The 12,618-nt window shown below is 39.2% G+C and overlaps 1 protein-coding gene across 2 annotated transcripts in view; it reads right to left on the minus strand.

Moving 5' to 3' along the window:
• Positions 1 to 333: 333 nt before the first annotated feature.
• Positions 334 to 12,618, minus strand: part of NR1H4 (nuclear receptor subfamily 1 group H member 4) — a 57,205-nt gene continuing 44,920 nt past the window's right edge. For both annotated transcript variants that reach the window (XM_044677329.1, XM_044677328.1), the window contains exons 8-9: positions 2,739 to 2,852; positions 334 to 981 (exon numbers count right to left, since the gene is read on the minus strand). In XM_044677329.1, coding sequence (XP_044533264.1) covers positions 740 to 981; positions 2,739 to 2,852 — 356 coding nt within the window. In that variant the 3' untranslated portion in view covers positions 334 to 739. The remainder of the gene's footprint in view (positions 982 to 2,738; positions 2,853 to 12,618) is intronic.

Consider the following 12,618-nt stretch of genomic DNA (forward strand, 5'->3'; position numbering starts at 1 on the left):
ATAAACTTTGTTCCCATAAATAAAGGTTTGGTGTTTAATTGGCCCTGAGGAGTTCCTAGGTGGATAGTAACATCTGATATCCCTCTAGGATACTTCCACATTATAATTTATTTGTTGTCTCCTCCATTAGACTGTAAACTCCTTGAAGGCAAGGGCTGTTTTTGCTTTTTTCACACAGTGTCTGGCACACAGTAAATAAGAAATGCTCAGTTGACTAACTGGTTTTCCCTTTGCATTATCCAAAAAGACAATAAAAGGCTTTTCAACATCCAAAAGAAAGAATTTGTTTTGTTTTGTTTTTCAGGATCCCAAGAAAAGCTCATGTTGACATTGTTTGCTAGTTGATTACAGTGTGTTTGGACATATGCCTTTAATAAAAGTCTTTGCAGTACAGAGAAGTCAAGGAACAAAACAAGAGCTTCCCCCATTATGACAAAGAAAATTGAAACCACAATCATGTGGATTTCCCAAGCTGAACAGGCTTGTCCCAGGGAGTGAGTCTTTCTTATAAGAACCATCATTCCCCACAAAGAGCCCTTATGCCATGAGCTCTTCCTCTCCTGTGAATGGTTGGGAAGGCTGGTGAATTACTCCATAAATACTGAAGAAAGCAGCAGTGTGATATCTAAATACAAATACAACAGTCATAAAACTAATTCATATTCTTATGAAAATAACCTGCAGTCCACTCCATCCCTACCATCAGCCCCTCTCCCCGCTCAGCCCTTAGGCCTGAAGTTTAGCACTGGACATCCCAGATTTCACAGAGGAGTGGAGTAAACTTATGATCGTTCACTCTCCAGGACATCAGCATCTCTGCATGATGGTGATTGAATGTTCTTAGTTCTGTGAGGCGGCCCAGAAGGCAGGCAAAGTGTTGAGGGTTTTCTGGTTGATGGATCTTGCACAGTTTTTGTAGAACTTCCAGCAATGGTTCCTGAAGTCTCTCCACAGACTCTCTGTCCTTTATGTATTGTCTGTCTAGTAAGAGATTAGCAATGAAGTTGGTGAGATAGAAGGCATCATTTTGGCAGAAGTAGGGAAGCATCTACTTTTGGAAAGGAGAACTTAACGGAAAACTCACTGTCACAACTACAGCATTCTAAGATGACCGGTCTGGAATGGAAGGGATATCTAATGCAACTGCACCCTACTTTAAAAAAGGGGGAAACTGAAGCCCATGGTGACTTCCCCAGATCACACAGCTAATAAGCATCAGAGGGGATTTGATCCCAAACCTGATTCCAAGTCCAATACTCTACACCACCACACTAATGACTAATTGACATCTTCTGGATTCTAGGTAGCATAATAGTTAGAGTGCCACGCCTGGAATCAGGAAGATTCATCATCCTGAGTTTGAGTCTGGCCTCATATACTTACTAGCTGTGTGACCCTGAGCAACTCACTTAATTCTGTTTGCCTCAGCTTCCTCATCTATAAAAAAAAGTAGAAAAGGAAATAGCAAAACACTTCAGTCTACCAAGAAAGCTACAAATGGGGTTACAGAGAATCAGATATTACTGAAAAATGATTGACTGGGCTCTTATTAAAAAACGTATTTGATGGATCATGTAACTTTGGAAAAATATTCTAAATAAATAAATAAATAAGCTTAATAAAAAATAAACTAAAAAGAGACCCACAATTAAAAAAAAGGGTTTGAAAATCATCACTTTCTCTATTAATTAATTTATTTTAAGGGCTCAAAGAAGACAAGAGTGAATAAATTGTTAGCCTTTTCTCACTTTTTGTTCACAGAACTACATAATTGGGAGAGACCTTAGAGGCCAGCCAGTCCTACCCATTCTCCGCAATAACCCCCTAATAACATCCTCGATAAGAAGGCATCCAACCTTGACTTGAAATTCCCAGTAAGGAAAAACCTATTATCTTTATCTATTTTTTTCTATTTTAATATATTTCAATAAGCATTCATATTCTTTCCCTCTCACTTCCATTTAAAGAAAAAAGAAAAACAAAATCCTTACCACAAACATAAGAGTAAAGCAAAACAACTTTCCATATTAATAGAGTGAGGGATTTGGGACACAGAAGGAGATACACACGTTAGAATACAGTATGTCTAGATGCCGTCAGTTACTATTTTCTAACAATTCTTATAGTTCATTTCTTTTTTCTTTTATTTCTTTTTACACAAGATTTATTTCTTATATTTACATATTTTTATTCTTGTATTTGATTTATTTCTTGTGGTTTTTCTTATATTAAACCCAAATATGTCACTTTAAAACTTTTACCCATTGTTGAAGGCAGCTAGATAGCACAGTGGCTAGAGCAGTAGTCCTGGAGTCAAGAAGGCCTGGGTTCAAATTTGGCTTCAGATACTTCTTAGCTGTGTGACCCAGGGCAAGTCACTTAACCCCTATTGCCTAGCCCTTGTTGCTCTTCTGCCTTAGAATTCATAGTAAGATAGAAGGTAAGGGTTTAAAACACAACACAACAAAATAAAATTTCTATCCATTGTTCCAGATTTGACTCTCATGAGTCAAGCAGAAGAGGTATTATCCCTCTTGCACATGATAAGTCTTCAAGTCAGCTATCTTGTCCCCTTCTCAGCGTCCCTACTTCCTTCAATTGATCGCAGAACCCTGCCACCCTTCCCTGGACTCTTTCCAACTCGCCACCAGTGTTCTTCTTACACTGTCGTTTGGTGCCCCACACTGCACGCACTCGCCCTTAGCTAATTAATAGATGGAATATAATTTTGTGATTACCTGGTGATAAGATGACAATTGCTGTGAGCAAAGCATATTCTTCTTGAGTCATTTTCAGTTCTCCGATGCTTTTATAAAAATTAAACATAGGTGTTATGTATTCATCAGAAATACCTGCAGGGGGAAAAGTCACATTTTTGCAAAAGCATGTACTGAAGGATTTGAAAACATCAGAGAGCATTGCTGCACAGGCATGCACATAGAGTAGACGTGTGTCAATTTGTTGAAACAGCCACAGGCAAAAAGCGCTCTGAGGCAGGGAAAACCAGTTAGCAAGCTCAGTGATTTGCAATGTTATTATCTAGTCTAGTTCCTTGTGTAACTTTGCCTTCGTTTCAGACATGCTGGATAATGAATTGTAATGAGTTTGGATTTCCACAAGAACCAAGAAATGCTTCCATTTTATACCTGAGATCCCCTCAAGATTATTATATATTTATTATCTTTTATGATAATGAGTCCATTTATGTAGCCCATTAAGGTTGGCAAAGTTCCTGATATACATTAGCTTTCTTGAGTTTCCTGGGTTCCATAACCCTGTGACGTAAGTGTAACAAAATTAAAAAAAAAAAAAAAGGTTGATCTATAATTTTATGGGGACAGGGAGTTCCCGACCAAGGCAAAAGAACTCCTTCTTTGTGACGTAGTGCAATGGTGTCAAAAGAGGCCACTAACTTGTATATGAGGATCCCTGTGGCTGCGAAGTTAATTTAGAAAATTACATTTTAATATTATGATTGTCTAACGTATTTTTATTTATTTGTTAAATATCTCCTAATTTCATTAAAAAAAAAACAAACCTTTACCTTCTGTCTTAGAATCAATACTAAGAATTAGTTTCAAGGCAGAAGAGCAGTAAGGACTAAGTAATTGGGGTAAGTGACTTGTCCAGGGCCATACAACTAGGAAGTATCTGAGTTCAGATTTGAACCCAGGGCTTCCCATTTCCAGGGCTGACTTCCTATCTGCTGAGCCACCTACAAGCCTCTCTCAATTGCATTTAATCTGGTTCAATCCCCACTCAGGAATGTCTTGGGTGAGACCAGTCTCTCAGATTCAGAATCTTTAAGAATTGCCTGGGGCTTTGGGGAGTTAAGTGAACTCAGAGGTTGTCTAGCACAGGTTTTTAACCTGGGATACACACACACACACACACACACACTCTAAGAACTTAATTTTACTATAAAAGATTTCTTGGGAAACCTATGCATTTTGTCTTATGACCTTTAAAAACATTCTTCTGAGGAGTCCATAACACAGGAAGAAGGGTTAAGAACCTTTGATTATAGGTTTTATTATGTCCATTTTGCAGAAGGCAAACCTGAATGCCAAAGAAGTTGGGACCTGCCCTTGGTCGCACAGTATCAAGGCAAACTTAGTCAAATATTCTAAAACTTTAGCACATAGCGAATGCTTAAAGCATCCTTGTTTACCTAATTTGTTCTGACTCAACGATTCAAGAAGGTCTTCTGGGCTTTGAGTTCACTTTTCTGTCCCTTCAACTTGACTATTTCTAGTAAAATAATCCACTTCTTTCTGATTTCTGAATATTTTGGTTAGTTCATCTAACTTGCATGACCAGTAAGTAGCACCTTTTCTTACCTAGTTCTCTAAAAATATATGAATAAAGAACCCCTTTCTACTAGAATAGAGAAGTTGAGTCACTCCTAGCCGAATCAGATAGGGCTATGATATCCAGTCTCTCTGATTGTCTGGAGTTTAGCTATAGAGCTAGGCTGTGTGTGCTGCTGTCCATGGGTTTCCAGGTAAGTCAACTCATTCATTTATCTGTGCCCCCTGGAAATTAGATGAATGTCACACATTTTGTCCTTCACAAAGATGGATGGGTTGTTATCGATCACCTCAAGATTCGCTAGGGACTGACAAATGGGCTGATAATTGGTTTCACTGGATTTCTCTGGTCCCAAGATGAAGCAAGGATGTGCAGTTTTCTGGAAGGTGATTTCTTTTTATCTTTTTAAATGTCAGCATTGTCTAGATTCTTCTTCTCCTCACAAAGTCTTTGAAGATGACAGCTGCGAAGTGCTTCTAAAATAAGTGGCTTCTACCTGATGACCCGAGAGGAGCCCCAAGTATCCTGGGACATCATTAAGGCCATTTTTGAACAACTTCATCTTTGACTGCTTCCTTTCTAATTTTAGCTTAGCCTTTCTTCAGAGATGGCATGTGCCCCGATTATTTGATTACAGTTGACTATTCTTCTGCAAACTTCCATCAGGAGAATGTTCATTATTGTCAGTTCTGATCTCTGTTGAGTTTCAAAGGATAAAGGCACCCATAGAGAATGGCAAAAGTATAAATCAACAGAATCTAATGCCCTCCTGGAGGGCAGATTCTGTTTCCTTTTTGTCTTTCTTCCCCAGCACCTAGCATAGTGCCTGGTATATAGTAGGTGAATAATAAATACTGATTGACTGAATCGTTTAATAGAAGGAGAAAATGTTACTGTTAAAAAAAAAAAACCCTTTACCTTCTGGCATAGTATCGGTTCTAAGACAGAAGAGTGGCAAGGACTAAGTAATTGGGGTTAAGTGACTTGTCCATGGTCACACAGCTAGGAAGTGTCTGAGGTCAGATTTGAACCCAAGTTCTCCCAATTCCAGGCCTAGTGCTCTGTCAACTCTGCTCCCTCACTGCCCCAGAAATTCTTTTTTAAAAGCTCATATTATTGTAGATATAAAAAATAGAACTGATTTTAACAGGTAGAAGTAATTTGGAACAGCCAGTAGTCACAGTATGCAAACAAAGGTTTTCAAAAATTCAGGAACCAAATAAAACCAAATATTTTTGCTAAATATAAAGATGCCAGCATCCCAAGAGGGCCCCCCATTTCCTATCCTCCAGCTTCTTCCTCTTTTATTTTGTGGTCTTTTTTTATCTTTGCAGTGCTGGTCAGCTACCAGTTTGGCCACAAGAGGGGGCTATTCTCTAACCAACAAAGAATGTGTCCATTTGGTTGTTGCAAGTTGGACAAGTGTGAACTGCTCATGGGTTTCACTTGTCTGGGAATCTTTGTTTACTTATTCACAAAAGACTCTTATCCCTTTATTCACTGAATAAACAGATCTGTCCTCTGTGAAACAGATTGGATTTTCTTTGTTTTCTAAAACCAATCTGTTTTAGAGGCATAAGCTGGTTTTAAAATATGTTTCAGGTCTAATCTAAGACTTCCTAGTTTAATTAATGATAAAAGAATCACCATGTTTTGTTTTTATGTTTTCTGGTGAGAATCTTACCAAGGCTGGAAGTACAACAGACATTCATATGCCTGATCTCAATACTGATTGGTCTAGAAGCTTTAACTTGACTCATTTTTTTAGATCTCCTCTCATTTGCCTCTCCTTTGGCACTCCTGCTGCTCATCACAGTGCTAGATTTAGTTTGACCACCCATTGGGCTTTACTCCTACTGTAGCTCAGGATTCCTGAACTCAGGCCATCTACTAGCCTCAGCCTTCCTAGTAGCACATACTAGAAGCATTCATGTGCCCAGGCATGCTTTGAACATCTAGGAGGGAGGAAAGGAAGGAAGGAAGGAAGGAAGGAAGGAAGGAAGGAAGGAAGGAAGGAAGGAAGGAAGGAAGGAAAGATGAAACTATAAATTGATTATAATTGACCCCTGAAGACCTCTATGCCTCAGTTTCCTCATTTAAAAAAGTGAAAGGAATGGACTCAGTGATCTCCAGGGGACCTTCTAGCTCTCAATCTTATTTTAATCCTTTCCCTAATCCTTTTAGGACCAACTTCATACATTTCTTAGCCAGCTAGACAAGATCAGCCTTGGTAAGGAATTCATCCTTTGGACATGACCACAGAAGATTCTTTTCTGCCAAAAGCTAACCAGCCGGTACTAAGGACTATATCTTGGCCACTTTACTACTTTCTGTTCACCAATAAGAAGCTGCTCAAGACTTACTTACTCTAAGAAAAAAGACTACGTGCAACCCTTAAAATAAAAGCTTCATTTTCCATCAGTGGCTCTTCTTGGTATAGATTCCAGATATATCATGTTTCTCCCAGTATTAAAGCACATCACCTGCAATCTCATCATCTTGGAGACTGATTCAACTTTTATTCTTTTCTTTTTTTAACCTTTAACTTTCGTTTTAAAAATTGGTACTAAATATTGGTTTTAAAAACAGAAGAATGGTAAGAGTGAGGCAACTGGAGTTAAGGGACATGTCCAGGGTCACTGAGCAAGGAAATGTCTGAGGCCATATTTGAACCCAGGACTTCCCATCTCTAGGCCTAGATGTTTAACCACTGAGCCAATTAGCTGCCCCTCAGCTTTGTTTCTTAACTCTTCCTTTGTATCCTCTGATTGGAGGGCTGGCAGTCAGAGCAATGAACTCTTTCCAAAACCTCTTTATAGAAGGTCAAGCTTTCCCACCTAACTTCATTGTCATCTGCTCTGCCAGGTTTTGAATCTGCAAACATCATGTTCCTGTGCTAGATGTCCTCTGGAAGCACCCTCCTCACCTTCTTCCCTTTTCTCAGATTCCTTTTGTGTGTTAAATTATAAGATCCTTGAGGGAAAGAACCCTCTTCCTTTTTCCTTATTTGTATCCCCAGCTCCTAACACAGTGCCTAGCACATAGATGCTTAGTAAATATTTATTGACTATTGTCTAAAAAACAACACTAATAAGATTGAACTAGGTGAACCTCTTCTCTTCTGTTATGATGGAGAGAAGCTTTGGTTCAAATAAATTGTTCTTGAATTTGAGAGGAGTCAAATTAGAGAATGTTAAATCTAAATTTCTCTAGCTTTGCTTATTTGAAAAAATGTCTAAAAATGAGGATGTGGGTGTAGTGGGAAGAAAAGGGGTGTGTTATTTTCAGTAGTTAAAAATTCTAAACTTTTATGTGATTGAGTTGTGCTATGGAAAGAGCACTGGATCTGGAGAAAAGATCTGAATGCAAGCTGTTCCTTGAAGCTGTTATATTCATAACCTGGGAAATGATGGATGCCACCTTGAATGATAGGGAAGGCAGCTGGAAGACACAGAATGTTCCCAGGTGCTGTGAGCCAGGGGCAAATATTGGTTGGCCTGACAGTATAAAAACCCCTGACAGCCACTTGGAGGGGTCTTTTTTTTTTTGTCTTTCTAGGTCTATTTTGGGGTCTTTCTAGGTCTCGGGATCTTTGAAGGTCTCTAGGTCTCTCTAGGTCTCTGGCCTAGGAAATCTCTGAGTGGGTGGTGAAGGAGGCAGGGAGGTCTATGAAGAAGAGGGTAGGAAGAATCTGAATATTTCCTGAAGACTGTGAGAGCTAGTGCATCACCAAACAATGGTAGTGAGAAAGCTGAGAAAATAAGATCACCAAAACAACTGCATCAATAGCATTCCCTATTCTCTAGCTTGGCTGTGACCAGGCTGGGCCAGAGGGGTAGTGGAGAATAAAGCTCCAGCTTCTACTAGATCAATAGCCTTAAGACCTGATTGTCAACTAGTTATAGATAATAGATTGATAGGATCTCCAATCCCCATTCCTTGTCCTGTTTATCCTTTCCCTGATTATAGGAGAGTTTGACAAGTACCTTCCTGAGTGGTCTTTATATCACGACCCTTGGGGAGGGAGTCAACGCAGTCAGATACCAAATGTGATTCAAGGCAAATTAAAGCCCTATATTAATTTATCCAACCCCAGGTTGGACCTGAAAGGATTACCCATCCATCTAACCTTTTGGGGTCCTCCCTGGGCAACTGCTAGAGAAAAGGGGAAATTATAACAACTATCAAGGGTGATTGGGGTTGGTGTTCCCCCATCATCTGCAGCTAGGGAGAATAGAGACAGATACATTCACATCACTGTATATCTATATCTCCTTAGGATCCCCCTTTTTGTTAATACAAAGCTTAATACATGTAGGGCTCTTGGACAAAAAAATTTCCTTTTTCTGTATCTCAGTTTCTCCATCTATTAAAGGCTATATAAGGCTGACTAGATTTTCTTTAAGGTCATTTCAGTCTCAAAGCCTCTGATCCTATGTAACTTGGGGCAGATTAAACCATTATATCTAGCACACGCCTCTCCCCATGCTTCAGTTTCACCATTCTGTAAAATTAGCAAGTTAGACTAGATGGCCTCCTCTGTCTCTTCCAGTTTTTTATTGAGTACTTGCATTGGACATGCTTCAGTGCTTCAGATAATACTTTGAGGGTCTTTCCACTGATGTAGGTCATAGAATTTCTGTGGCTAAACAGAGGATCATTCAAATTAGCTGTAGCTGTGGCCCCAAAATCCTTCATCACATGTTTAAAGTGGTGATCATTTGCTATGAATTCATCTTGGACAACAAATACAGTTCATCGCCAGGCTCATCCTCAGAGCCTCCCTAGGCCTGTAGTACCTGGCAGAATTTGTCCTCCATTGACAGAGACTTCAAGGACCAGGGCAGTTTTTCATTTTTTACCATGGCATCGAGAGATCTTATGTCTATACCTAGGAAGGATTTGAGAAGTCCCTGCGTCTAAATCCTTCTTTTACAGATGAGGAAACTGAAGTTAGGAGAAATGAAGTGGCCTGCCCAGTGGTACAGAAAAAGTGTTGACTTAAATCAAAGAACTTGAAATCAAGTCCTGAATAACATTCACTATCTTTGCCTCCTTGGCAAGTCACTTAACATCACTGAGCCTCAATTCTCTCCTTTGTAAAATAAATAACTTACATGAGATGACACCTTCCATGTTTTGCCTTGGCACTAACTGTCTCCCATGGCTAAGATGTTCTTCCTCCTTGGTTCCATCTTTTGGTTTCCCTGGATTCCTTCAAGACTGCTCAAATCCCACCTTCTGCAAAAGACCTTTATCAGTGCATCTCCTCTCCAGCCCCTCCTCAATCCCTAGTGCTTTCTCCTTGTGATGCACTCAGAGTTGTACATATATACACAGAGTCTGTGTATATATGGATGTGTACACATATGTTTACATATACACATATGTATACATGTAACAGCACACACACATAAAATCTTGTGTGTACATACATAGATGTTTGCATGTTATCTCCCCTGTTAGAAAGTGAGCTCTTTGAGGACTATGACAGAGTTTGCCTTTCCTCACAACCTCAGGACTTAGTTAGGACAGTGTCTGGCAGTACATAGTAACCAGTAATAAACTGATTTGATCTATTATCCTTTAACCCAAGGTCACAAAGGTAGAAAATAATAGAATCAGAAAGAATTCAAACCCACATCCCTCACCTTCAAATCTAATCCTCTCTCCACTCATTTGAATCCCAGGATAATGTTATTTATATAATGATATTTATTTGATCTGGGTCTGAGATTATCATGATGTAGTCAAAATCAAGACCCATAAACTGGCAGAATTTGTCCTCCACTGACAGAGTTCAAGGACGTAAATTGCCATAAACTCCTGAGCACACTCTAAGCACATTAAAATAGAATTCAGATGGAGCACCAGGTCTAGTCAGGAGTACTTGGCCTTTGATACTTCCTAGCTGCATGACCCTGGATAAGTCACTTAACCCCAATTACCTAGCCCTTACCACTCTTCTACCTTGGAACCAATACTGAATATGGATTCTATAAAAGAAGATAAATACATAAATATATACACATGTATATACACACATATGGATATATTTCAGAAATGTTTAACAAAATAAAAAAAATACATTACAACATAGATAATGTTAATTTGTGGTTTTCTAAGTCAACATAAGTAATATATACTGGCAATCCATCTGCAACTTGTAGTATTAAAGTGTGGCCTGGTATAACGAGTCTTTAAGCCACTTGTCAATGGTCACAGAGCTAGTTAGTAGGCATCAGGTATAGGACTTCAACCCAAAATGACTCCAAGGCTAGCCCTCTACCACTCTGAGGATCCTTTAAGTTATTAACCTCTACTCAACTGACTCAAATAATCTTAAATATATTTAAATATTTAAAATATTTCTTTTTATGTAATATAAATAAAATAAATTTTATTTACCTCTTGCGCTATACTATAGACTTCTTGGAATTTCATACAATGTCATCTGTACTACTACTTTGAGTATTTGCATGTCTATTAATATTGCTAGCTATTTTATTTCTATATTATAAACTTCATGAAGAGAGGGTCTATTCCTCCCACAATATATCTCCATCTCCAGGCATTCTTTTTTTTTTTTAAACTTTTACTTTCTGTCTAATAACAAGTCTAAGACAAAAGGGCAAGGACTAGGGTTAACTGACTTGTCAGGGTCACACATTTAGTGTCAGAGGATGGATTCGAACTCAGGAAGGTGAGTCTTCCTGGCTCTGGAATATTGTGGCACCATCTAGCTGCCTCCATCTCCAGGCATTCTCACTTGTTGTCCCTGTCCCTAGAATGCTTTCCCTCTTCATCTCTGGCTCCTGTTTTCCTTCAGGTCCTAGCTAAAATTTCCTCTTTTACAAGATGTCTTTCTCCATCCCTTTAATACTGCTGCCTCCTCCCTGGTGATTATTTCTAGTTTATCCTATCTATATGTGGTTTGAACAGAGCTGGCTGCATGTTGTCTCCCTCATTAGAATGTGAGTGCCTTGAGATCGAGCACTGTTTTTTGCTTTCTCTGTAACTCTAGCACTTGGCACTGTGCCTAGTACGTAATAGGTAATTAATAAATGTTTGACTATTTCTTTCTTTGCTTTGCCCCCTAGAATGGTGGTTTGGACAAAGTAGATGAATGTTCGTTGAGTTAATCTCTTCCCCCACTCCTCACCACCTCAATATATTGAATTTATAGTTCCTGGGAGAAATCTTTTATTTTTTCTCATTTCTTAATCTTCCTCAGCAAGGAGCCCTTAGTACACATATAAGAAATGTTTATTAAAATTAGTAGTCCATTTTTTTTGCTAAATTAGGAAGGTAAGAACAGGAGTGAATGAATGAACATATTATGAAACTGTCCATGGGGCAGCAAGGCGGCTTAGTTGATAGAGCACCAGTTCTAGAGTTGAGGAGGCCTGGGTTCAAATCCTACCTCAGACACTTCCTAGCTGTGGGACCCTGGGCAAGGTATTTAACCCCACTTGCTTAGCCCTTGCCCTTCTGTCTTAGAGTTGCTATTAAGACCAAAAGTAAGAGTTTGAAAGAAAGAGAGAGAGAGGAAGAGAGAGGGGAAGAGAGAGAGGGAGGGAGTAAGGAGGGGAGGGACAGAGACAGAGAGACTATCCTCGCTATCTATCCATGCTGGAAAGTTCAATAAAATAATCAATTAATCACAGAATCATAAATATAGAGCTGGAGGGCCATGGAGGCTCAGGAAGGCAAAGCAAGAAGAGAAATTGTTTATTTTGTGATAGCAATCAGCAGGAGACTCAGAGAATCCTAGACTTGGGAGGTGATTGAAGGACCATCTACTTTAACTTGCATCTGAACAAGATTCTCCACTTTGACATCCCACACAAGTAGCACTCCAACCTCCACTCACTCCCAGACCTCCAGGTATAGAGGACTCACTATTTCCCAAGATAGTTCATTCCATTTTGGGGGCAGTTCCTACCATTAGTACAACATATTGGTGGTATACTATTGGGCCTGAAGTCAGGAAGGCTCATCTTCCTGAGTTCGAATCTGTCCTCACACACTTAATAGCTGTATATCCCTGGGCAATTCACTTCACCCTATTTGCCTCAGTTTCCTCATCTGTAAAATGAGTTGGAGAAGGATATAGCAAACCACTTCCAAATCAACTGAGGAAATTCCAAATGGGGCACATAAGAGCTAGATAAAAACAATAAATTCCTTTAGGAAGCTTTTTCTTACATCAAAGCACTGTCTTTCTGAAATTTCCACCCTTTGCTCCTATTTCTCTTCCCTCCCCATGTGGCCAAAAAATAAGAAGGCAAAGTAACCAACCTTCTT

The sequence above is a fragment of the Gracilinanus agilis genome, chromosome 5 (assembly GCF_016433145.1).
Source record: "Gracilinanus agilis isolate LMUSP501 chromosome 5, AgileGrace, whole genome shotgun sequence".
NCBI classification, from domain to species: Eukaryota; Metazoa; Chordata; class Mammalia; order Didelphimorphia; family Didelphidae; genus Gracilinanus; species Gracilinanus agilis.